The following is a 27,423-nucleotide window of genomic DNA, read 5'->3' as shown; positions in this document are numbered from 1 at the left end:
CCTGCGCAGACTGGCCGTTCCTTATGCTCACCTCATCATTCCTGCGAAACAATCTTACTAGCATTTCATCGACATCCTCATTTGGCTCACCCTCCAAGCCTTCACTTTCTTCATTGTATTCATGGTCTTCGTAAATATCCTCTTAGTCCTCATCATTGGATGTCAATATCATCGTACTCATCATCATCGTCTTCCGTGAAGTAGAACACTGCTCATGGAATTATGTGTTCATGCAGGAAGTGATGTATTTTCAAACCAGCAGCGAGTCTTGCTGCAGAGCTTCCATCTAACACTTCATGCTCTGGAACCTCAGGAGGAGTGAAGATGTTGAAGAAAGAGTACAATTTTCATGACTGCTTTACAAGAAGGCCAACCCTTATGCGACTGCTTCATTCTAATGATTTCATTTAGATTTTTTTTTATTTCTTCCAGTCCATGTGGCAGCCTGTGCACCCCGTGATTGTAAATAAAAAGAAGCCTGTCCCACCAGGCCGTGACTCCATCTGGTATGTTCTTGCGAGTATCTCATTTGATTCAAACTTAACTCCAGAGTGAAGCGCATTGGCTGTGCGGGATCTGAGAAGTTTCTGGCAACATCCTGTAGATACTGCGGGATGGGATCATCATGCTTCTGTATCATGTGACTGAGTATATCCTCATTTTCGATGATGGCGAACAGAACTCTGAAGTGTCCTTCAGATCCTCTAGCACTGTCACTGTTGATCTTCCTCCACTTTCACTATCGCTCGTAACTCATCGGATAATTGCGCCATCGTATGAGTTGCCAGTCGCAGTAATCTTTTGTCACCTCGCTGACTGGGATGTACAGCCGCTCCACCAGGTTCAGGGCCTCACACGCATCCGCCCCTAGGATAGACTCCCGTTTCATGTCCACAATGGAAAATGGTATGATGAGTACCCATGCTTCGAGTTCACACTCCCCCTGCATCTCAAACTCATTCCCACTGTAGTCTATCAGCAGTCTTGGTTGATTTGCAGCTTTCGGCAGAACTTGCAGCCCTGCAAATTGTAGACTGAGTAGGTTTGCCGTTGCTCCCGTATCGAGCTTGCATTTTATCAGTCTGTCGCTTAGCATCACTGGAATGGTCATCTGCTTTTGACAGTATCAGCTGGTTCATCATTGTTGTTCCAACTGGTCGTTAAGACTTCTTCCTCTTTGACTTCTGGTGGCAGCCATGGTGTGAGTGGTCACACACAGGGCAGCTCCTGCTTGAAGGCACAGAAAAGAGCTCTTTTTACCTGATATTGGGTGGAATTTTGATGAACGGTGCAGGTGAAGGGTGGAGGAGTAGTTTTCCTCGGGAGTGGTATGTCCGCTGGTCACTAAACCCGACAAAAGACAGTGAGAGACCTGGCCAAAGAGTTGGAGGAAACCTGTGGTGCAGCGACCAGTGTATGGATGACTCAGGAGAAAGGGGTGTGCAGGGTGGAAAGCTCCAGATGGAGCACTTGATGGCTTTTATTCAGGAAGAATTCCGCCAACAGAAGAGGGAAATGCGTGAGGATTGCTTGAAGGCCATCGAAGGAGCTGTGACACCCCTGAAGAGTTCGAGGGAACGGGTGGAGAGTTTGGAGGTGCAGGGGTTGCAGACTCAGGAGATCGAAGGAGTGATCTCGGACCGCAGCGATCATGTGGTGGTTCTGGAGGCGGAGCTGGGGTTCCTAGGAGACATTTGTAAAACGTTGAGTGCAAAGGTGGAGGAGAATACCTCGAGAAGACAGAACCTGCAAATAGTGGGCCTGCCTCAAGGAGCGGACGTTGTGAGCGCCACGAGGTACGTCTCTGTGGTAAACCACGTGATTGTATTGTCTGGACTGTACTATATCATACATGCCTGGGCTTGTCCAGGTTGGCTCCGCCTGTGGCTCCTCCCCTCGGGGCTTCTGTATAAAAGTGGCAAGTCTCCGCCTCCGGCCCCAGTTCTGGTCCAGAGGCTGGAGGCTTGCTGTTTAGTGTATTAAAGCCTGTTAACTTTATCAATTCGTCGTGTATTATTGATTGTGTATCAATTTAATACACTAAACTTCTAAGATGGACGCTTCACTCAAGATGAACTCCTCATTGAAGCCCGATCGCCTGGAACTAGACCCACAAGCAGTTGACACTACAGAGACTTTTGAACACTGGCTAAGCTGCTCCGAGGCCTTCCTCGCATCCTTCAACGAGGACTTCACGGACCTCCAGGAGAAGCAGGTCCCCCACCCACGGGTGAGCCCAAGAGTCTTTAACCTCATCAGGAATGCCCCATCGTATGCGGAGGCGATAACGCTGCTCAAAGGACACTATGTGAAATCCGTCAACCAGGTATATGCGAGGCACCTCCCCACCACGAGACGCCAACGCCCTGGGGAATCACTCGCGGAATTCGTACGCGCCTTGCGCATCCTCTGTCGAAACTGTGACTGCCGGGTGATATCAGCTACCCAGCACACGGAGCTGCTGATCAGAGACGCCTATGTCACCGGCTTGCACTCGACCTATGTCCGCCAGCATTTATTAGAAGGGGGGACACTCGGCCTCCCAGAGACAGTCCAGCTCTCCAACTCACTGGAGGTGACCTCCCAGAACATGGGGGCCTACACCTCCGACCGCGCGGCACCCTCGTGGGCATAGCCATCAGCCAATCCGGGCGCGACGCAAGCCTGCGCCACATACCACCCGCCAATGCCGGAGGCCCGAGGTGCTACTTCTGCGGCCAGAATAATCACCCCCGACAACGCTGCCCGGCACGGAACGCGACTTGTAATGGCTGAAGGGCCACTTCGAAAAAGCATGTCAGGCCCGACCGACCCCCTAAATCCTCTAGGCCCAGCAGCGCTGCCTGCTGCCTGTCGGGGCCACCCCCAGCTGCCATGCCACCTGCCATGTGTGACCCGTGGGCGCCGCCATCTTTAATCTCAGCCGACACAGGAGACCTATGGCGGCCGCCATCTTGGACACCATCTTGCACCTCGCCCACCACGTGCAACTCATGGGGGCCGCCATCTTGGGACCCCTCCACTGCTTCCCGGGAATCCAGCTCGCCCGACTGTACACTGGCGGCTGCTACTGCTGACCGGCCCGCCAACTGTCTTCCGACACTCGCCTCCGTCACATTGGACCAGTCCCAGCCACACCATCTCGCGAAGTCCACGATGACTAACCGAGTCAACGGGCACGAGACGGCCTGCCTTTTCGACTCCGGGAGCGCAGACAGCTTCATACACCTGGATACGGTAAGGCGCTGCTCCCTCCCCATCCTACCCGCGACCCAGAAAATCTCCCTGGCTTCCAGATCCCACGCTATGAAAATCCGGGGGTACTGCGTCGCGACCCTCAGAGGCGCAGAGTACACCAACTTGAGGCTCTACGTCCTCCCCCACCTCAGCTCTGCCCTATTACTGGGGCTCAACTTCCAATGCCACCTCCAGAGTCTTACCTTGAAGTTCAACGGACCCCTGCCCCCCCTCACCGTCTGTAGTGTCGCGACCCTGAAGGTCACCCCACCCTCCCTCTTCGCAAACCTCACCCCGTCGCTACCTGAAGCAGGCGCTACAGTGCCAGACAGGGCATTCATCCGGTTGGAAGTCCAGCGACTCCTGTGAGAGGGGATTATTGAGGCTAGTAACAGCCCCTGGAGAGCCCAAGTGGTGGTCGTCAAGACTGGGGAGAAGCACCGGATGGTCATCGATTACAGCCAGACCAAAAACCGGTGCAGCTCGATGCGTACCCCCTTCTACGGCATATCTGACACGGTCAATCAGATTGCGCAGTGTCGAGTCTTCTCTACAGTCGACTTGATGTCTGTGTATATCACCAGCTCCCCATCCGCCTGGAGGACCGCCGATAGGCAGATGGCCGCTTCTATCACTTCCTCAGGGTTCCATTCTGCGTCTCTAACGGGGTCTCGGTCTTCCAAAATCAAATGGACCGAATAGTTGCCTAGTACAGGCTGCGGACCACATCCCCGTACCTGGACAACGTCACCATCTGCGGCCGTGACCAACAGGACCATGACGAGAACCTCCGGCGCTTCCTCCACACCGCGAAACTCCTGAACCTCACTTATAATAGAGAGAAATGCGTCTTTCGTGCGACATGCCTGGCCATCCTTGGTTACATCGTGGAACACGGAGTCCTAGGGCCCGACCCCGACCACATGCGCCCCCTCCTGGAACTCACCCTTCCCCACTGCCCCAGGGCCCTGAAGAGATGCCTGGGGCTCTTCTCCTACTATGCCCAGTGGGTCCCCAACTATGCGAACAAGGCCCGACCACTGATCAAATCTACCACTTTTCCCCTAACGGCTGAGGCCCGACTGGCTTTCAACCGCATTAAAGCAGACATTGCCAAAGCCGCGATGCACGCTGTGGATGAGTCCATCCCGTTTCAAGTAGAAAGCGATGCATCGGGCTCTGCTCTGGCTGCCACGCTCAACCAGATGGGCAGGCCCGTGGCTTTCTTCTCCCGTACCCTCCATGCCTCCGAAATTCGACACTCCTATGTCGAAAAGGAGGCCCAGGCCATCGTAAAAGCTGTGAGACACTGGATGCATTACCTGGCCGGCAGGCAATTCACTCTCCTCACTGACCAACGTCGGTTGCCTTCATGTTCAGTAACGCATAGTGGGGCAAGATTAAGAACGACAAGATTCTGAGGTGGAGCTCTCCACTTACAATTACGATATCTTGTATCGTCCTGGGAAGCTCAATGAGCCCCCAGATGCCCTCTCCCACGGTACAAGTGGCCCTCCACAACGACATCTGTCACTTGGGGATCACCCGCCTTTTCCATTTCATCAAGGCTCGCAACCTGCCTTACTCCATCGAGGAGGTCAGGTCCGTGACTAGGGACTGCCAGGTCTGCGCGGAGTACAAACCACACTTCTATCGGCCAGACAGAGCACACCTGGTAAAGGCCTTCTGCCCCTTTGAGCGCCTCAGCATGGACTTCAAAGAGCCTCTCCCCTCCACTGACGGTGACGTGCACTTCCTCAACATCGTTGATGAGTACTCCAGATTCCCCTTCGCCATTCCCTGCTCTGACATGACCTCTGCCACCATCATCAAGGCCCTGCACAGCCTTTTCACCCTGTTCGGGTTCCCCGCCTATATCCACAGTGATCGGGGTTCCTCATTTATGAGCGACGAGTTGCGTCCGTTCTTGCTCAGCAAAGACATCGCCTCCAGCAGTACGACCAGCTACAACCCCCAGGGAAATGGACAGGTAGAGAGGGAGAACGCGACGGTCTGGAAGGCCGTCCTTCTGGCCCTACGGTCAAAGAATCTCCCAGTCTCCCGCTGGCAGGAGGTCCTCCCCGATGCGCTCCACTCCATCTGGTCACTCCTATGTACAGCCACTAACGAGACTCCTCATGAACTTATGTTTGCCTTCCCCAGGAAGTCCATCTCCGGGGTCTCGCTCCCGTCCTGGCTGACAGTCCCAGGGCCCGTCCTTCTCCGACAGCATGCGAGGAGCCATAAAACCGAACCCCTCATCGAGTAGATCTAGCTGCTCCATGCAAACCCCCAATACGCCTACGTGGCACACCAGACGGGCGGCAGGACACAGTCTCCCTTTGGGATTTAGCTCCTGCAGGTTCCCTAGAGACCATCACCACCACCACCACCCCCCACTCTACACCGTCGTCCACCACCCCTGCCCACCTCCCTTGCGAACTGACACCCGCAGGCCCACCGGTGACAAATACCACCATGTCTGTCCCTACACTGTCCCCTCCTTCGCCGACTCAACATCTGGGTGAAGAAGCTGATGACAACACGCTCCCGGACGCGCAGGCCTCGACGCCGGCACCAACATCACAGCCGGGACTGAGGCGATCACGGCGGAAGGTCAGGGCCCCCGACAGACTGGACCTTTAAGACTACTTCACCCCCGCCGGACTTTTTTTAAACAGGGGGTGAATGTGGTAAACCACGTGATTGTATTGTCTGGACTGTACTGTATCATACATGCCTGGGCTTATCCAGGTTGGCTCTGCCTGTGGCTCCTGCCCTTGGGGCTTCTGTATAAAAGTGACAAGTCTCCGCCTCCGGCCCCAGTTCAGGTCCAGAGGCTGGAGGCTTGCCGTTTAGTGTATTAAAGCCTCAGTTAACTTTATCAATTCGTCGTGTATTATTGATGGTGTATCAGTCTTGAAGTTGCTGGCGAAGCTGGTGGCCGTCGTGGTGCTAGATAAGGCCCCTGAAGTGGACCGAGCGCATAGGCCCCTGAGGCAGAGGCCTAGAGCTGGGGAGCCACCATGGGCGGTGTTCGTGAGACTCTACTGATTTGTGGAGAAAGAGAAGATTTTGCTTTGGGCCAGGGAGAAGCAACCTGCGAATGGGAGGGGAACAAAGTCCAAATTTATCAGGACATCGGAGTGGAGTTGGCGAAATAGTGGGCAGCGTTCAACAAGGCCAAGGCGGTGCTGTACCGGCAGCAGATGAGGTTCGGGACGCTTTATCCGGCGAGAATATGGGTGACGTTCGAAGGCCAGGTGTATTATTTTGAAACTCCAGAAGCGGCCAAAGATTTCATTAAGGAGCATAAACTGGGGGAGAACTGAGTGGACAATGCTTGAGAACTGGGGTGCTGGAACTTCATAATGGTTGGGAACATAGTTGAAATGGGGGTAGCATTTGTTTGTTTCCTTTTGGTAGGGGGAGGCGGCCTGGAATTCAGGAGGAGTCTTTATTTGGGTGGAGGAGGGTGAGGTCAGCAGGGAGCCTTCTTCCTTGAGCTGAGGAATGGGGGGAGGGGGGAAGGTCATTCAGAGGTGTCTTTGAGCAGGGGCTGTCACGCTAGCAAGAAATGCTGGTGAATGGAAGTGAGGTGGTGGGGAGAATGCGGGGGGGGGGGGGGGGGGTGGGGCAGGTGGACGTTGTTGCAACATCGCAGGGGGTGAGAGATGACATGGTCGGGGCGGAGAAGGGGGCCTTCTGGGATGGGCTAGGTATAGGGTGGAATTAAGGGGGCTGGAGTTAAATGGGGAAGATGACGGACGGTAGAGGGGATTGGAGGCATAAGCCTCCCGTAAGGCTAGTAACATGGAACGTCTGGGGATTGAATAGGCCATTTAAAGGATCGTGGGTGTTCGTGCACCTCAGGAGCTTGAAAGATATGTGATTGTGAGTGGGGTATTGGAAAGAACGCGAGTGGTGTTGGTAAATGTGTATGCCCCAAATTAGGATGATGTGTGTTTTATGAGGGGGTTGCTGGCAGCGATCCCAGATTTGGCCACGCACCAGTTGATCATGGGAGATTTTAATTTGTCCTCGAGCCAAGGGTGGACAGGTTGAGCCCCAGGTTGATGGATAGGGTACGAATGGTAAGGGAGCTGGGTGGGTTTATGGAGAGAATGGGTATGTTGGATCCATAACGCTTTCAGAACCCATGGGGAAGTGAGTATTCCTTCTTTTCACATGTCTATAAAATGTACTTAAGGATTGATTACGTTGTAGGGAGCCGGGTGATTTTGGTTGGGGTGGAGGGGGCAGAGTATGCGGTGATAGTTATCTTGGACATGCGCCCCACTGGTTGGAGATTTGGTTTAGATCGGGACGAGAGCAGAGGCCGGGGTGGAGGTTTGATTCGGAGTTGTTGGCGGATGGAGTTTTTGTGATAAGGTGTGGGCAGTGATTAAGGAGTATGTGGATTGAATCAGAATGGGAAGGTGTCGGTGGCCATTTTTTGGGAAACACTGAAGGCAGTAGTCTTGGTGGAAATTATTTTGATTGATACTCGTGCGGATATGGAAAGGAAGGAGGAATATGACCGCCTGGTGAATGAGATGGTAGTGGTGGACAGGGAGTATTCAAGGGTGCCCACCACGGAGGGATTGGAGAGGAGGAAAAGGTTGCAGGGGCGGTTTGATAGGTTGACAACGGGGAGGGCAGTAGGGAAACTGTGTAGGGCAAGAGGGGTGAAACATGAGTATGGGGAGAAGGCGAGCCGCATGCTGGTGCACCAGCTGCGGAGGCAGGCTGCGTCCAGGGAAATATTGAAGATATGGAATGGGGCTGGAGATGTGGTGTCAGAGCCAGGGAAGATAAACAAAGAGTTTAGGGAATACTACCAAGGACTGTACGAGATGGACCCAGGGGGGAGGAGGGGGTCATGGGGCGGATTCTGGACGAGCTGGGGTTTCCCTAGGTGGAGGATGCAAAGAAGCAGGCATAGGAGGAGCCCTTGGGGCTGAGGATGGTGCTGGATAGTATCAGGGGTATGAAGTCGGGGGAAACCCCAGGGCTGGATGGGTACCCTCCGTAATTTTATAAGGAATTCACGATGGACCTGGCACCACATCTGTTGGGAGCGTTTAATGAAGCACTGGAGAAGAGGGAGCTGCCGGAGACAATGAGGCAGGCAGCAATCACGCTAATCCTAAAAAAGGGGAAGGACCCGGTGGACTGTGGGTCATATAGACCCATATCATTATTGAACACGGATGTGAAAGTATTGGCTAAGTTGTTGGAGGGGAGGATGGAGGATTGTGTCCCAGGGTAGTTGCAGAAGATCAAACAGGCTTTGTGAAGGGCTGGCAGCAAGCGGATAATATAAGACGGCTGTTGAATGTAATGATGAATCCGTCAGGGGCTCTGGTACCAGAGGTGGTGATGTCCATGGACACAGAGAAGGTTTGGGAAGATTTGGGTTTGGGCTGAGATTTGTGGCATGGGTGTGGTTGCTGTATGTGGCACCAAGGGCCACCAGAGTGAGCATCGGGTGCCGCCCTATGCTGATGACCTCTTACTGTATGTTTCGGATCCGCTGGAGAGTATGGGAAGGATTATGGTCCTGCTGGGGAGGTTTGGCGGGTTCTTGGGGTACAAACTGAATATCAGGAAAAGTGAGGTTTTCCCAGTGAATGAGCTGGGACAGCGGACTAACTTTGGGAGGATGTTATTTATGGTAGCGAAGGATAGGTTTCGGTATTTTGGGATTCAGGTAGCGAGGGAATGGATGGGGCTCCATTAGTGGAACTTAACGAAGCTAATGGAGGAAGCCAGGAGGATCTTAAGAGGTGGGATACACTGCAGTTGACGTTGGCGGGGAGGGTCCAAGTGGTGAAAATGAATATTCTGCCGCGGTTCTTGTTTATTTTTCAGGTTCTCCCAATCTTTATACCGAAGGCCTTTTTTGGGAAATTGGACACAATCATCTCTGACTTTGTTTGGGCGGGGAAGGTGCCAAGGATCAGAAGGACGCAGCTACAGAGGCAGAGGCAGCAGGGGGGGTTGGCGTTGCCGAATCTGCTTCATTATTATTGGGCGGTAAATGTGGATAAGGTGTGGCAGTGCTAGGAAGGAAATGGGGTAGAGCGGGTTAGGATGGAGGAGGAATCTTGTAAGGGGTCCAGTTTGCGGGCTATGGTGACGGCAGCATTGCTAATGGCTTTGAGTAGGTATTCAGGGAGCCCGGTGGTGCATCTTTTGTTATCCTTTCAGAGTGTGTTTGCTTGCACTACAGAACGTAACATGCTTACTCAATCCAGTTGCTGATGAGGTTTTCTGTATCTTGATGAAAAAGACTCAAAGTCGTTCAGAAGTAGTGAAATGTTTATTGATTAACTAAATGAACAATTGCGTGCATTCTTTACTTGAAGATTAATATTAGTAGAAAGTTTACAAGATCTAAATAGAGTATCTATGTTTGACTACACTAATCACTCCGAGCTAAGTCTATGTGCTCCTGCTCTCGTCACAGTCCGAGCTAAAGAAGAGAAAGGAACAGCCTGCATCTGGCTTTTATACCCGTTAGTGCTGCCCTTTCTAGTGATCTTCTGATTACACATTAACACCTTATGTATATGCACATACAAAGATCTCTACAGTGCAATCCACAGTGTAGATATGGAATCAGTTGAGGAGGTATTTTAGGGTGGAGGGGATGTCAGTGTTAACACCGCTGTGTGAGAATCATGGGTTTGAGCCGGGGTGGGGATGGATAGTATATAGAGGAGGTGGAGGGAAGCGGGACTGGTCAAGGTGAGGGATCTGTATTTGGAGGAAGGGTTCGCAAGTCTGGAGGAGGTAAGAGAGAGTGTATAGCTGCCGAGGGGCAGTGAGTTCAGGTATCTGCAGGTTATGGACTTTGCACGAAAGATCTTGAGGGGGTTCCCTAGGTTGCCGGGATACACCCTGCTGGAGCGACTGCTGCTCCTGGATGTGGAACGGGAGGAAAGAATTGTGGATATATACAAGTGGCTGGGAGGTGAGCGGATGATGAAGATCAAGGAGAAATGGGATAGGGAGTTGGGAGGGGAGATCAATTAGGGAGTATAGAGTGAGGCACTGCGTGGGGTAAACGGGACCTCCTCCTGTGCAAGGATGAGCCTGATACAGTTTAAGGTGGTGCACAGAGTGGAGAAGACTCGGGCAAGAATGAGTGGGTTCTTCCAAGGGGTAGCAGATTAATGTGAGAGGTGTGGGCGGGGGCCAGCGAATCACGCACATAAGTTTTGGGGGGGACGAAAAATTGGGATGATTCTGGGCGTGAGTGTTCGCGGCCTTAGCCAGGAGAGTGGAGTAGGAGGTGGACCCCGGACCCTTTGGTGGCGATATTTGGCATTTCAGAGAAGCCAGAGCTTATGGAGAGGAGGATGGCCAATGATGTGGCCTTCGCCTCTCTGATTGCACGGCTGCGAATTTTACTGGAGTGGCGGTTGGCATCGCCACTGGAGGTAACGGCTTGCTTGGGGTCAATTATACGACTTCCTGCTTGGAGGCCGGAGGAGATAAAGTACGAGTTAAGGGGCTCTGCAGAGGTGTTTGAGAAAAGGTGGGAATGTTTGTAACTGTGTTTGAGGAGCTGTTCGTCGCAGGGGGGGAGGGGGTGGTGGGGAAGCTGGGGGAGGTTGAAAAAGGGGAAAACATTTGTACAGACTGTATAGTTGATTGCTGGGAAGTATATTTCCCGGAGTGTTTATTTGTTGTAACCTGCTTGGATACATGTTTGCAATAAAATATATTTTGAAAAAAGACTCCTTCTTTTGTATTCGGACTGATCGTGTCCTCGGTTGAAATTAGATCAACGAAAAATCAAGGAGCATCTCATTAATTGCATCGATTGACTCCATGTGGTCCACTGTAGGATGCAAAAAACATTGTTTCACAAAATGATTTAGATGGCCACACCTGTAATATACTTTTCCATATGCTGGACATTGCCTTGGGCCAAGTCGGTTCCTACGCTTCTGGCATAAGATGGCGGCTCCTGTCGGCCGCTTAAAATGGCTGCCCGCACTGAGACCACATTTCTTATTGAACTGCTGGTCACAGTGCTGATGGCACTGGCATCTTCTTCCATGTTGCCGTCAAAATGTTTCAAAGTGAGTGTACTGATTGCTGTGCAGCCAACTCACTCATGTGGCAAATCTTACTCGCATTTTCCAATTTCAGGTCTTCTTCCCGTAACAATCTCTCACGGAATATATCATTCGATATGCCAAATGCTATTTGGTCACGGATCATCGATGATTTTAGATTACTGAAATTGCAGTACAGGGCCTTCAGCCTCAAGTTGCTTGCAAAGTTGTCAAAAGATTCGCCTGATTTCTGTGTATGTGTACGAAAAATTGTATCTTTCAAATGTTTAATTTATTTCGGAGAGCAATGCCGACCGAAGTACTTTATCACCTCATTGTAGCTCTTGCTTTCCTCTTTGTTACCAAAAGCGAAGGTATTGTAGATTTCGATTGCTTGTGGGCTTGCCACTATGAGCAGCAATGCAATGCACCTTTCTTCAGGCTGTGCGTGCATGCTAAGGGCTGAGACATACAGTTTAAACTGCTGTGTGAAAACATGCCAGTTTTCGTCTACATTACCTGAGACTTGAAGCTGGTAGGGAGCCTTTAAACCTCTCATCTCAAACTTCACTGTCGTTTGTTGCGTTAAATCACCAATGGCCGTAGTTCACCAGGTCCATTTTTGTTCTTCAGCTGGTTTCACGTTGTCTTTTCTGCTGTTACTTTTAAATGTTCACCACCCCTGGTACCATGTTGTGTTCTGTGACCTTGTCATTGCAATGATGCACATAGAACAGTGGAGGTTAGGTGGATTGGCCATGATAAATTGCCCTCTAGTGTCCAAAGATGTGCACGTTAGATAGGGTTACAGAGATAGGTAGGGGATTGTGTGATTCTCTTCCTAAGGGAGAATAACTCCAACCTTAAAGCCTTCTGAACCTTCCTAAAATGCAGAGCCCAGGATTGGACACAATCTCCAGTTGAAGCCAAACCATGGGCGCGATTCTCCGACGCCCATGCCGGGTGGGAGAATCGCGGGAGTGCCGGGCGAATCATGCCATGCTGCCCTGGCACCCCGACGCGATTCTCCCACCCTCCCCCAAAATGGCGTGTCGCGTTTTGACACAGGCCGCTCGGAGAATCGGCACTCGCCGTTTTTAACGGCAACCGCCGATTCTCCGGCCCGGATGCGCCGAGCGGCCTGCCGAACCGACCGGTTCACGCCGGCGCCAACCACACCTGGTCGCTGCCGGCGTGAACATCGTGCAACCGCTGCATGTGGGGCCTGTGGGGGGCGGAGGGAGGATCGAGCACCAGGGGCGTGCTCAGGAGGTGTCTGGCCCGCGATCGGTGCCCACTAATCGTCGGGCCGGCATCTCTAAAAGACACACTCTTTTCCCTCCGCCGCCCCTCAAGATCAAGCCGCCATGTCTTGCAGGTCAGCGGAGGCGAAGACGGCAACCGCCCATGCGCGGGTTGGCGCTGGCCAACCTGCGCATGCGTGGGTGACATCACTTAGGCGCCGCCTGCCGCGTCATTCCGGCCGTGCTGCTTTGATGCAAGCGTCAAGGCTCGGCACGTGAAATTGACGCGCCGCCGCTCCTAGCCGAGAATAGGGGGCGAGGAGCAGCCTCCGACGCCGGAGTGAAACACTCCGGGTTTCACTCCAGCATCGGCTGTTTGTCTCCCTTTGGGAGAATTTCGCCCCATATTTCATAAAGGTACATCATGATTTCCTTGCTTTTCTACTCTATGCTCCTATTTTAAGCTCAGCATTCTGTATGCTTTTTTGACCACTTTCTCAATGTACCGTGCCACCTTCGACCATTCATTTAAGGAAGGTGAGCAGCCCCTGATGCTGCAGCTCCAATTAGAGGGTCAGCCTACTGGGAGAGGTGGGTGCTGCTGAGGCAGAGAGGTGATTGAGAAAGGATCTCAACATGAAGGCATAAAATAGGTATGTATTTGCGTGCAGCCAAACAAACAGACAGGCCCCTCTGACCAGAAGCCCCTCGGTTATATAGGACTTAGGAGCAGGAGGAGGCCATTTGGCACTTGGATCGATTGATTTAAGTTAAGGGGTAGGAGAAGAGGCAGGGGGAGTTACCGTTTAGAGTAGTGGGGCCAAACTTTCGGTATTTGGGTATTCAGGTGGGAGCAGCTGCACAAGCTGCATAGCTCCAGGGTCTTGGGTTCGATTCCGGGCTTGGGTCAAAGTCTGTGCGGAGTTTGCACTTTCTCCCCGTGTCTGTGTGGGTTTCCCCAAGGCACCCGGAGGAAGCAGGGAGATACAGGGAGAATGTGCAGAATCCACACAGACAGTAACCCAAGTCGGGAATCGAACTTGGGAGCCTGGAGTTGTAAAGCAACAGTGCTAGCGACTCTGCTACAGTGCTGCCCACACGGTGGTTCTGAAGGTGAAGGCGGTCCCGAGTCCAGAAGTGGTGATATTTGGAGTGTCAGAAGACCCGGGAGTTCAGGGGGCGTGAGAGGCCAATGTCTTGGCCTTTGCCTCCCTGATAACCTGGAGACGGATCTTGTTAGCGTGGTGGGACTCGGGGGGCCCCAAAACCAGGGGTGTGGGTGGGTGACCTGGCAATGTTTCTTAGGATGGAGAAGATAAAGTTTGCCATGAGAGGGTCTGTGGAGGGGTTTGCCCAGAGATGGCAGCCGTTCATCGACTTCTTTGAGAACAGTTAAGATGTCAGCAGTGGGGGGGGGGGGTATAAAATAGGGAGGTTGGGGAGCTGGGGAGTGGGAGGGGGGATTGTGGAGTGTTAGGTATTTAGTTGGTTTGATTATTTGCAGCCCTGTTGGCTTGTTTTGTTTTATGGTTGTGTTTGATGTGTACATATATAAATGCCTCAATAAAATATTTTTTTTTAAAAAGGGGTGACTTGAGATTTTTTTTTAAGGGCGTGTTTATTTTTTGACTATAACTGGGAGAAAAGTCTCATGCAGGGTTTAGATGTGACGAGTGCACCAATCATCAGTACATTTTGAATTTTCCACCAGGGGGCGCGGTGCTGCCAAACCCACAACTCCCGCCAAAGCTCCGGAGAAAGCAACTGGAAAAGATGCAGCTCCTGGCACTTGTAAGAAGCAAAGCTTTTCTTTAATCTCATATTTGTAGTTATCTGTGTTATCAGAATAATGAACTGAATGTGTATGTTTCCTGATTATCTGGCAGAGTTTAGCATGAAAGTAAAATTTGATTCATGCTCTGAACAGACTGGTATATTTGATGTGCGCACTGCAGCTTTGTACTTGTGATCAATAAGGGTGCGTGTGTTTAAATTTCAGATTTGGGAGCGGTTGGAGAAATGGATTTTGGTTAAATTTGGGTTGGCTCTGGAGACTCTAATGTTATGAATATCAAAATCCAATCTTAAAATGTCACATGTAAAGGCCCTTCCTGTTGATTCCCTTACTTCCCATTTCATTTGCTTTGTGGTTATCATTTTTGATTCATGGATATTTAATGGACATATTTAATGGACATATACCTTTAAGCCGAGTAGAGGAAGTGAGGAGTTCAGAACTTGCAAAGTAGTACACTGTGCTATTGGAGATTTAGCTTTTGAACTTCATAGCTCAGACTTGTTCTGGCACCTGAGAGATCGGAGGGATTTGGTTCGATTGGTTGGTTAGTTGCCAATGAATTGGCCAAAGACCATGGGCTGGATTCTCCGATTCTCGGGCTATGTCCCCATGCTGGCATGGGAACGGTGGCGCAAGACAGCCACCGATTCGCCGTTTTGCTGGGGGCTAGCAAGATGGCAGAGTAGAGCACCCGGCTCTAGCTGCCGAAATGCAATAGAGAATTGCCGGGTCTGTGACTGCGCATATGCACGGCAGTGACCTGCAGCGGCTGCGCCGTGCTTCATGGCGGATGCAGCCCGCGACCCGGCCTGCAAAATAGTCTCCCCCTTCTGCTGGCTCGTGGGCCCTGAACCACCCCCCACAGTGCCCCCAGCCCCGAATAATGCCCCTCCCCCACCTGCGGATCGGCCCTGTCCGAACTTTGGCAGCGCTGGGCTGAGTCCGCAACTGTCACGTCGAGTTCCCGACACGTGAGACCACACGCGACCCACGCCATCGGGAACTAGGCCGTTGGGGGTGGCAGACTATGCAGCTTTTGAGGGGGTGGAGTGTTGCGAGAGCGGCGCCACCCCTGATTTGGTCCGAAAACCTGGATTTTCCGGCCGCTCGCCGAATGCGATTTCGGAATTGGCAACTGGAGAATCCAGCCCCATATTCTGCCTAGCAACTGGCGATGATTGGATCCTACCCATGTGAGATGGTTTTCAGAGAACCCAGGAAGGGGCAGTCGGATCCTGGACGCAGAGAAGAAGCTGTGGGCTGCTGTGTCTCTCTCTCTTTCTGCAGAAATGCTACCTAACTGCTGTTTTCTGAACCTGCAGCAAAGTTTTGAGAACTTTTCTTTAGTAACAAAGTAGTTTTAATGTACTATTTGAGCCATCATAAGAGTTAAGCAATTGCATCAGCATATTAAGGAAATGCACCAGTAAACTGGTTGGACACAATACCTGGAAATAATAATTCAACTCAGCACTGAAATAATCACCCTTTTGTACCAGAACAAGGATACTTCTGGGGTTCCAAAGGATAATTAATATGCCACGATCTGCTTCAAAGCTTATAATACCTTTTAAATCTATGATGAACCACAAACACCCAACGCATAACTGACAAAAGGGAAAATGAACTCACGTTCCCACTGTGAACTCAGCTATTTAATTCCTCACCAACCCAAATAAAAATTAGCGAAGTGAAATGGGTACAGTCATTAAAATGTATCTGAAAAAAATGGTTCTTTTGGCCTGTACCCATCAAAGGGACAGATAAGTTTATAAAAGCAAAATACTACCGATGTTGGGAATCTAAACAGAAAATGCTGGAAACACTCCGGAGCTCTGACAACATCTGTGGAGAGAGGAAGAGTTGACGTTTCAGGCTGAGACTCAGAAGCATTTATTCTGATCTAGTGTTAAGGAACTGACATTCCTGTGGGTTTTGCCATCTGGTTCACCGCTACTTATTTCAAAAACTTTGTTCATTTTGTGTTCAACAAACATTCATAATTTTTGATGCTATAAACCTGTAAAGATAGAAGTCCATTTTCACAGAATAAGAGAGTCACTCAATCTATTGCTCCTTAAGATGGATTGTTCTTCACAGTTTTGCACCAGGGGTTAATGGACTGGGCATGCTTCTCCAGAAGACAGAACGCTGAGGGGTAAACTTTTAGAGATCTTTAAAGATTATGGAAAGGCTTTCTAGGGTGAAGGTAGAGAAGATAATTCCAGCTGGAGCAGAGTTCAAGACCAGAAGCTTTAAATGTCAGGTTATGACTAATAAATCCAATAGGGAATTCAGGAAGCTTTTATCTTACCCAGGACGCGGTTAGAATGTGGAACTCATACCACATTGACTGGTGGAGGAGAATGCTTTAGATGCATTTAAGAGGAAACCAGAAAAATACAAGGGAGAAAGGAATAGAAGGAAATGTGGAAGAGGGGCAAGAGGAGGCATGTCTGGAGCCAGAACAGTTCTCGACCAGTTGGCGTAAATGACTGGTTTCTTTTGCTGTAAATATTATGTAACACTGACTCTAAAATTACAAATGCAATTTTTAAAAGACACAAAGATGAAATAATTTGCTGCTACCAAGAACTTGCAGCGCTTCGGGAAAATAAGCAAACTTGTTATCTATAAAAATAACTTTCACGACTTCTGGTGGTGGCCATAATAATAATAATAATAATCGCTTCTTGCCACAAGTAGGCTTTAATGAAGTTATTGTGAAAAGCCCCTAGTCGCCACATTCCGGTGTCTGTTCGGGGAGGCTGGTGATCGCACATTAGGTAGCTCCCGCTCAAGGTGGACTTTTTGGACGTTTTTCCCGGCTAACGGCGGAGCTGAGAGATTGTAAAAGATGCAGATGCGGTGGAAGAAGAGAATATCCCACCAGTGTATGGATTCGTGGACCAGAAGTGGTCGGAAAAGGAGAGAACAATTGTCGAAAGCTGGTGTGGTGCCTGCGACACAGGGGAAAATGGCGAAGGTCAGAGTCCGATCTTGCCTGCCCAGTGGTCGACGGATCAGCTAGTGGGCTTCCTTCATGAGAAATTCTCCCAGCAGAGGAAGGCGAACTTGGACAACCAGGCAAGGGTGGTGGACCCAATAAAGGTGGAGATCGACCGCATGGAGATGAGGTTAGGAGCCCAGGGCCAGGCAATCCAGAAGGTGGGGGAGCATGAGGAGCAACTTGCCTCGACTGCGGAGATGGGGTTGATACAACAAAGGGGGCTGCAGGAGAAGATCGAGGATTTGGAGAATAGATCGCGCAGGCAGAATGTTGGGATCGTTGGCCTGCCGGAGGGCAGCGAAGGAGCGGATGCCGGCGCATATGTGGCACGGATGTGTGAGACGCTGCTGAGTGAAGGGGCATTTGCTCGGCCCCTGGAGGTGATCCAGGCGCACAGGGCGCTGATGAGGAAGCCACAAGGGAACGAGCCGCCGAGAGCGATGGTGGTGCGCCTGCACCGGTTCTTAGATAAGGAGCAGATTTTGAGGTGGGCCAGGCAGACGAGGTGCTACACCTGGGAAACGCATTTATCAGGATCTGGGTGCAGAGCTGGCCAAAAGGAGAGCGAGCTTCAACAGGGTGATGGCGGCCCTCTTTAAGAAGGGGATGAAGTCCGGCATGTTATACCCAGCGCGCTAGTGGGTAACATATGAAGGCCGGGAATTCTACTTTGGGTCACCAGAGGAGGTGATTAAATTTGTCAGCGACAATGGACTGGCAGGAGAAGGAGGACATTGAACTCTGGAGGAGGTGTCCCTATTTTGTATTTTTGAGGTTTGTATGAACCACTTTTGCACTGGGTTAGAGGCCGTTGGTCTGTTCTGGGTTTGTTTAGATCTTGATGAGGGATGGTGGGTTGCTCTTTTCTTTGTGTTTTGTGGAGTGATGCACCATCAATTGGACTCGAGTCATAGTGAAGTTCCAAACAACAGGCTTTAATACGCTAGATGTGAGCCCGCCAGTGGTCATACTGAGAAAGGCCGACTGCCAGCCAGTACGAGCTCTTATACCCCGCCTTGTAGGCGGAGCTACCAACCTCTCAGCCAATCGCGTGGAGTCACATGACCAGCCACAACCAATTGGCAGAGAGGCACATGACTTGCCAGGGCCAATGGGCAGCGAGGCTGCTGTACCAATGGCAGCTTGGTTCTCCAGTAATATGATCTCTCTAGCCATACTACCAAATACACCCCTTGTTCAGAAAGAAGCGGGTGGGGGGGCGTATGGCCCATGAACTGGTAGTATGACTAGAGACCTTCTCGGGTAGTACCGAGGTAACTATGGCTGCCCACTGTCCCGCGACGAACGTGTAAGAAAACCATGCTATATACAGTGTACAAGAGAAAAAAACAGCAATAACCATAGTAATAATAAAAAAAAACACAGGCAAGGAACATGTGCAGAACATGAAAGTCCATAAGGTCCACCAAATTGACTCGATCAGCCAGATGGGTGCCTTCTGTGTCCTGCCGAACCTGCGCAGCGGCGCCGGTGACGTTGGAGCGGTCGTTGTCCGTGACTCCGGGAGCTGTGGTCGTGGTCCTGTGTCCGTACCCCTGGTTGGAGTTGGTGGTAGCCGGGCCGGGGGGAGGGGTTCCTGTGCGCTGGGTTGCGGGGGCGCTGGGGGCGGTCAGAGCTCGGGGGGGGGGGTTTGGTGTTGGGGGGTGTGGCCGCACTCCAGCGGGTGCCAGGTCCCGAAGGGAGACCGTGTCCTGTCGCCCGTCGGGATACTCCACCTATGCGTACTGCGGGTTCACGTGGAGTAACTGGACTCTTTCAACCAACGGGTCGGACTTGTGCACCCGCACGCGCTTCCGGAGCAGGATGGGCCCGGGGGTGGCCAGCCAGGTCGGTAGTGGGGTCCCAGAGGAAAACTTCCTGGGGAAAACAAGAAGACGTTCATGGGGTGTTTGATTCGTGGCAGTACAAAGGAGAGACCGAATAGAGAGGAGGGCGTCTGGGAGGACCTCTTGCCAGTGGGAGACTGGGAGAGACCTGGACCGCAGGGCCAGTAGGACGGTCTTCCGGGCCAGTAGGAGGGTCTTCCAGACCGTACCGTTCTCCCTCTCAACCTGACCGTTACCCTGGGGGTTATAACTGGTCATCCTGCTAGAGGCAGTGCCCCTGCTGAGCAGGAATTGACGCAGTTCGTCACTCATAAAGGAGGACCCCCGGTCGCTGTGGATGTACGCGGGGTAACCGAACAGGGAGAAAATGGAGTGGAGGGCTTTGATGATAGTTGAAGTGGTCATGTCGGGGCAGGGGATGGCGAATGGGAAGTGGGAGTACTCGTCAATCACATTCAAGAAATATGTGTTGCGGTTGTTGGAGGGGAGGGGACCCTTGAAGTCCATGCTAAGACGTTCGAAAGGGCGAGAAGCCTTTATCAGATGCGCCTGCTCAGGGCGTTAGAAGTGCGGCTTGCACTCCGCGCAAATGTGGCATTCCCTGGTTACAGTCCTGACCTCCTCGATGGAGTAGGGCAGGTTGCAGGTCTTGATAAAATGAAAAAAACTGGTGACCCCTGGATGGCAGAGGTCCGCGTGGAGGGAGCGGAGGCGGTCCACCTGTGCGTTGGCGCAGGTACCGCGGGACAGGGCATCAGGAGGCTCGTTGAACTTTCCAGGACGATACAAGATATCGTAGTTGTACGTGGACAACTCGATCCGCCACCGCAGGAACTTGTGGTTCTTGATCTTGCCTCTTTGTGCATTATCGAACATGAAGGCTACTGACCGTTGGTCTGTGAGGAGGGTAAACCTCCTGCCGGCCAGATAGTACCTCCAATGTCGCACAGCTTCGACAATGGCCTGTGCCTCCTTTTCCACCGAGGAATGGCGGATTTCGGAAGCGTGGAGGGTCCGGGAGAAAAAGGCCACTGGTCTGCCCGCTTGGTTGAGGGTGGCCACCAGAGCTACATCGGAGGCGTCGCTCTCGACCTGGAATGGGAGGGACTCGTCGACAGCGCACACCGTGGCCTTCGCAATATCAGTTTTGATGCGGCTAAAGGCCTGGCGGGCCTCCATCGACGGGGAACGTGTTGGATTGGATGAGGGGGCGGGCTTTGTCGGCGTAGCTAGGGACCAACTGGGCATAATAAGAAAAGAAGCCCAGACAGCGTTTGAGGGCTTTGAGGGAGTTGGGATGGGGGAGTTCCATTAGGGGGCGCATGCGTTCTGGATCGGGGCCTATCACTCCGTTACGCACTACGTAGCCGAGGATGGCTAGACGGTCGGTGCTAAACACGCACTTATCCTTATTATACGTGAGGTTAAGGAGTTTTGCGGTTCGGTGGAATTTGTGGAGGTTGGTGTCGTGGTCCTGCTGGTCATGGCCGCAGATGGTGACATTGTCGAGATACGGGAAGGTGTCTTGTAAATCGTATTGGTCAACCATTCGGTCCATCTCCCTTTGGAAGACCGAAACCCCATTCGTGACACCAAAAGGAACCCTTAAAAAGTGGTAGAGTCGCTGATCCGCTTCGAACGCAATGTACTTTCGGTCACTCATGCGGATGGGGAGCTGGTGGTAGGCGGACTTAAGGTCCACCATGGAAAAGACTTTGTACTGCGCGATCCAGTTAACCAGGTCGGAGATACGGGGGAGAGGATACGCGTCCAGTTGCGTAAACCTGTTGATGATCTGACTGTAATCGATGACCATATGGTTTTTCTCCCCAGTCTTAACCACTAGCACTTGTGCTCGCCAGGGACTGTTGCTAGCCTCTACGACCCCCTCCTTCAGAAGCCTTTGGACCTTGGACCTGATGAAGGTCCGGTCCTGGGCACTGTACCGTCTATTCCTGGTGGCGACGGTTTTGCAATCCGGGGTGAGGTTTGCAAACAAGGAAGTGGGGTCGACCTTGAGGGACGCGAGGCTGCAGACAGTAAAGGGAGGAATAGGGCCGCCAAATTTAAAAGTTAAGCTCTGCAGGTTGGACTGAAAGTCCAGTCCAAGAAGTGCCGGTGCGCAGAGGCGGGGAAGGATGAGGAATTTATAGTTTTTTAAAACCCTCCCCTGGACCGTGAGGTCCGCCACGCAGCATCCGGTGATTTGGACTGAGGGCGAACCAGATGCTAGTGCGATTTTGTGCTTTACTGGGTGAACGGGTAGCACAGAGCGTCTTACCGTGTCGGGGTGGACGAAGCTCTCTGTGCTCCCGGAATCCAGTAGGCAGCTCGTCTTGCGTCCGTTGAGGTGGATCTGTGTGGTCGCCGTGGAAAGCGTACGGGGCCGTGACTGATCCAGTGTCACCGAGGCGAATCGTGTCAGGAACTCGGAGTCGTCATCCAAGTCGGAGTAATCGCTTGCAGGGTCCTCCATGCCGATCCAAAATGGCGGCGTCCTCGGGCCGCACGTGATGGAGAATGAACAAAATGGTGGCGCCCTGGGGTCACGCGTGGAGTCGGGGGCCCACAATGGCGGCGCCCACGGGCCGCACATAGCATCGGGGGCCCTAGATGGCGCCGTCCGGGGATCACTCGTGGCGGTGGGGGTGGAGGCAGCGAGGTCTGCGGGCCGCACATGGCCCTAGAGGAGTGCAGGGGGGGCCCCACGGTTGCTGTCTGGAACGGCAGCGACCGACTTGGAGAAGCAGACGGCAGCAAAATGGCCCTTTTTGCTGCAGCTCTTGCAGACTGCGGTGCGGGCCGGGCAGCGCGAGCGGGGGTGCTAGGCCTGCCCGCAGAAATAGCAGCGGGGGCCCGCGGGCTTGCCTGGGTGTCCTGCAGCGCAGGTCTGGGGCTCTGAGTCGGCGGGGGCGAGTGGGATGTGCCACGCTGCCCACAGGGCGGCCGGGGGCATATGAGCGCGCATTGCGGTCAGCGACCTCCAAGGAGGATGCAAGGGTCAGTGCCTCAGTGAGGCTGAGAGTGTCCTTTTCTAAAAGTCTCTGTCGTATTTGGGGTGACTGCATGCCTGCCACGAAGGCGGCCCTGATCAAGAGTTCGGTGTGCTCCGCAGCAGTGACCTGTGGCCAGGCGCAATTTCTCCCCAGGACAATGAGGGCCCGATAGAATTCATCAAGAGACTCACCGGGGAATTGTTGCCTTGTAGCCAGGAGGTGCCGCGTGTAGACCTGGTTTACTGGCCTAATGAAGTGTCCTTTTAGTAGATCCATGGCGACATCATAGTCCAGTTCGTCCTCTATCATCGAGTAAATGGCAGTGCCCACGCACGAGTGGAGGATGTGGAGTTTTCTGCTCCTTTGTTGGTTGATTGTCTGTAGTAGTGAGGTAGCTGTTGAAGCACGCCAGCCAATGTTTAAAAGTTGCTGACGCGTTTGCAGCATGCGAGCTGATCCGGAGGCATTCTGGCTTAATCCGTAGTTCCATTTTCAAAGTCTAGCATATTAAATTGATGCACCATCAATTGGACTTGAGTCGTAGTGAAGTTCCAAACAACAGGCTTTAATACGCCCGATGTGAGCCCGGCAGTGATCATACAGAGAAAGGCCGACTGCCAGCCAGTACGAGCTCTTATAGCCCACCTTGTAGGCGGAGCTACCAACCTCTCAGCCAATCGGCGGGGAGTCACATGACCAGCTACAACCAATTGGCAGAGAGGCACATGACTTGCCTGGGCCAATGGGCAGCGAGGCTGCTGTACCAATGGCAGCTTGGTTCTCCGTTAATATGATCTCTCTAGCCATACTACCACATGGGGATTGTAAAGTTTGCACTGGGAGGATGGTTGAGCGGGAGGTGGGAGGGAAATCAGTGGGCTGTAGGATGCTAGCCGTCATGGGCACGGGCTACCAGGCTAGTTGAGTGGGCTAGCTCATGGAAGCACAGTGGGCGACGAGCAGGTGGTTAGTGTGTTGGGTGGGAAGACTGCTGACAGGGGAGGGGTTGTTAAAGGTGACATGGGGAGGGTCGATGACGGTGAGAGCCCGAGGGCGGGCCTGAGGAGGTGCAGGTCGTGGGCTGGAGGCTGGCCCAGGAAGGGTTATGGTTGATTGGTTGGTGAGCCCCCCACCAGGCTGACCACATGGAAAATGAGGGGATTGAATGGGCATGTCAAGAAGGCCCACGTGTTTGCACATTTGAAAAGCTAAAAGGCGGACGTGGCAATGATACAGAAGACACATCTGAGGCTGGTGGATCAGACTAGGCTGAGGAAGGAGTGGGTTGGTCCAAAACAAGTGGGGTGGCAATTTTGATTAACAAGAGGGTGCCGTTCGAAATGGGACGTATCGTGGCGGACGTGGGGGGGGGGGGGGGGGGTGTAGATTAGATACGTTATGGTGAGCGGGAAGCTGGAGGGGATTTCAGTGGTGTTGGTGAACATTTATGCTTCAAACTAGGACAACGTTGAGTTCATGAGGCGGGTATTGGGGAAGATCCCTGATCTGGACTCGCATCGGCTGATTATTATGGGGGGGGGGGGGGCGGTCGGGGGGTGTTTTAATACAGTTATAGATCCAGGGCTGGGTCGGTCAAGGACAGGGAGGGTGTCGGCGGCAGCGAAGGAACTAAAGGGGTTTATGGAACACATGTGACAGGTGGATCCGTGGAGGTTTAGGCGGCCGAGAGCGAAAGAAAATTCATTCTTCTCCCATGTGCACAAGGTGTGCTCCCGAATTCTTTTTATCTATTTTTTCAGAAATTTAGAGTACCCAATTAATTTTTTCCAATTAAGGGGCAATTTAACGAGGTCAATCCACCTAGCCTTCACATCTTTGTGTTGTGGGGGCGAAACCCACGCAGACACGGAGAGAATGTGCAAACTCCACACGGACAGTGACCCAGGGCCAGGATTTGAACCTGGAACCTCAGCACCGTGAGGCAGCAGTGCTAACCCAGTATGCCACTGTGCTGCCCAATGTACTCCCGAATTAACTTTTTTGTTATGGACGGGGCGTTGCTGGCGGGGTGGTGGACATTGAATATTCAACGATTGTGGTGTCTGATCATGCCCCGCACTGCGTGGATTTGCGGGTGAGTAAGCAGGGAGGCCAGCGCCTGCACTGGAGGTTAGATGTAGGGCTGCTAGAAGAGGCGGAGGTGTGTGTGTGGGTGAGAGAGGCCAGTCGGAGGTATGTAGAGACAAAAGATACGGGGTAGGTTTTGGCAGCTGCGGTATGGGAGGTGTTGAAGACATTAGTGAGAGGGGAGTTTATATCGATACGGGCACACAGGGAAAATGAAAATGAGAAGGTGGAGCGGGCAGAGATGGATAGATTAGTGAGGGAGATCCTTCAGGAAGACAGAAGGTACTTGGAGGCCCCAGAGGTGGGGTTGTTGAAGGAGCAGCAGAAGCTCCAGATGGAGTTTGGGTTGCTATCTACAGGGAAGGCGGGGGCAGTTCAAAAGGCAAGAGGGGTGGTGTACGAATATGGGGAGAAGGCTAGTAGGATGCTAGCACACCAAGGAAATGGGAGGCGGCGGAGGGAGATTGGGAAAGTGAAGGACCGAGTGGGGAAGACGATCTTGGATCCGGTGGGTGTGAACGGGGTGTTTAAAGACTTTTACTGCAGGTTATATGATTTGGAACCCCCAGCCGGTTGGAGGGGATGAGGCAGTTTACAGAGGGATTGGAGTTCCCGAGGGTGGAAGAACAGCTGGTGGAATGTCTGGAGGCCACAATTGGGCTGTTTTAAGTGGTGGAGGGGCTGGAGGCGGCGCAGTCGGTCATGGCCTCAGGGCCGGATGGGTACCCAGTGAAGTTCTATAAAATGATATCGGGAGTGCTGGGGTCCTTAAGGGGGTTTAATGAGGCAAGGGAGTGAGGGGGGTTCTCCCGACGATGTCTCTCATCCTCAAGTAGGAAAAGGACTCATAGCAATGCGGGTCGTACAGGCCAATCTCCCTTCAAAATGTCGATGCCAAGCTCTTGACCAGGATCTTGGGCCTTGAGAATAGAGGACTGTGTGCCAGGGATAATCGGGGAGGCATTTGGCGCGAATATTAGAAGGCTGTTAAATGTGATAATGGTGCCCTCCGAGGTGGAGGTGGTGGTCGCCATGGATGCGGAGAAGGCCTTTGATTGGGAGGTCCTGGGGCAGGGTTTTATGGACTGGGTCCAGATGCTGTACCAGGCACCAGTGGTGAGTGTGCGGACGAACCGAGTGAGCTATGACTATTTTAGGCTGCACCGGGGGATGAGGCAGGGATGTCCACTCTCCCCACTGCTGTTGCATTGGCTATAGAGCCACTGGTGATGGCGTTGAGAATCGAAGGACTGGCAGGAGTTAGAACGGGGGTGGGTGGGTGGAGCACAGGGTCTCGCTGTATGCGGACGACCTACTTTTATACATTTCTGACCCGCTGGAGAGGGGATTGGAGAGATCATGGGGATCGTAGAGGAATTCAGCTGGTTTTCGGGGTACAAATTGAATATGTGTAAGAGTGAAGTATTTCCAATTCAAGCAAGGAGACAGGAGAGGAGATTGAGGGAGCTGTTCAAGGTGATGGGAGGAAGCTTTTGGTATCTGGGCATCCAGCTGGCGCGGGAGTGGGAGCAGCTGCACAGGCTGAATCTGGCTCTGTTGGTGGAGCAGGTGAAGGGGGACTTCAGAAGGTGGGATGTGCTCCTGTTGTCATTGGCAGGGAAGTTGCAGATGGTAAAGATGACGGTTCTCCCGAGGTTTTTGTTTATATTTCAGTGCCTGCCTATTTTTATCCCCAAGGCTTTCTTTTAGAGGGTGAATGAGGTGATCTCTGGGTTTGTGTGGGTGGGTAAAACCCCACAGGTAAAGAAGGTGCTGCTGGAGCGAGGTCGAGGGGAGGGGGGGCTGGCCCTACTGAATTTCAGAAACTACTACTGGGAGGCGAACATAGCAATGGTCAGGAAGTGGGTAGTAGGGGAGGGGTCAGTGTGGGAGCAGGTGGAGGCGGCATCATGTTGGGGCACAAGTTTAGGGGCACTGGTAACAGCACTTCTGCCGTTCTCACTTGTTCGGTACTCCACAAGCCTGGTAGTAGTGGCTGCCCTGAGGGTGTGGCGACAGTGGCGGAAGCATATGGGAGTGGAGGGGGGCGTCGGTATGGATACCAATTTGTGGCAACCACCGGTTTGTACCAGGGTTACTGGATGGTGAGTTTCGAAGGTGGCAGTGAGCTGGGATCGAGCGGTTTGGGGATTTGTTTATTGACGGCAGCTTTCCGTGTTTGGAGGAATTGGAGGAGGAGTTTGAGCTACCCGGGGGGAATGGGTTCCGATATCTGCAGGTGAGGGACTTTGTGCGGAGGCAGGTCTCGACCTTTCCGCACCTGCCCGCCCAGGGGGTCCAGGAAACGTTAGTATCAAAAACAGGAGTGGGGACGGGAATGAGGCACTCTCAATTACAACGCGAGAGCTAAGTCGGTAATCAAAGGCTTCAATATACAGAGAACAGGACAGCATTCGAGAGAAGTGTGCTCGCCACATGGAGCCTTATCCTATATACTGTTTCCTGGGGGCGTAGCCAGAGGCGGAGTCCCCCAGGGTTCCAAGCCTCTTAAAGGGGCAAAGTATTAAAGGTCAGGTACCGTTTACGGCAGTTATTAATACCGTTCATCACAGGGAAGGTATCGGAGATTTATAAAGAGCTCATGGAATGGGAGGGAGCCCGGATAGGGGAGGTGAAGCGAAAGTGGAAAGAGCACTGGGCAGGGAATTAGAGGCGGGGCCGTGGGAGGATGCCCTGAGAAGAGTGTTCTTTTCCTACCTTTAAATTAATTTTCTGAAAATGTTCCCCCCCCCCCCCCCCCCCCTCCCTCCCTCAACTCCTTGATGAAGTACAATTACCCTCTGGAACTGCATGTAGGGATTATACTTTGATGTTGAGCTACAGCAGGAAGAACCATAGCCCTACAAGTCTCATCCTTGCTTAAAGTCCACACCTGAAGCAAGACTTGCTGGTTAGTGTTCAGTAGAGAAAGTTATGGCTGTTCTTTTTGCCCTATCCTCAACCAAAGCCATCTGAGACACCTTCATTGCTATCCCAGCTGAAGTACTCTTTACGACTGCCGACCAGCGATGAAACCTGGAATCATATTCATTTGTAAGGTTAGTAACTCGCTGGTTAAAATTGCTGAACTATCAGACAAGCAGCCTCTTTTCTTCCCTCCATCCTCTTTA

The 27,423-nt window shown here is 52.4% G+C and overlaps 1 protein-coding gene across 6 annotated transcripts in view; it reads left to right on the top strand.

The window, feature by feature from the left end:
• Positions 1–27,423, top strand: part of LOC119971545 — a 189,266-nt gene that overhangs the window by 155,899 nt on the left and 5,944 nt on the right. For all 6 annotated transcript variants that reach the window (XM_038807223.1, XM_038807241.1, XM_038807231.1 and 3 more), the window contains one exon: positions 14,265–14,344. In XM_038807223.1, coding sequence (XP_038663151.1) covers positions 14,265–14,344 — 80 coding nt within the window. The remainder of the gene's footprint in view (positions 1–14,264; positions 14,345–27,423) is intronic.

Source organism: Scyliorhinus canicula, chromosome 1 (assembly GCF_902713615.1).
Source record: "Scyliorhinus canicula chromosome 1, sScyCan1.1, whole genome shotgun sequence".
Lineage (NCBI taxonomy): Eukaryota > Metazoa > Chordata > Chondrichthyes > Carcharhiniformes > Scyliorhinidae > Scyliorhinus > Scyliorhinus canicula.
This window is presented reverse-complemented; position numbering and strand designations above follow the sequence as displayed.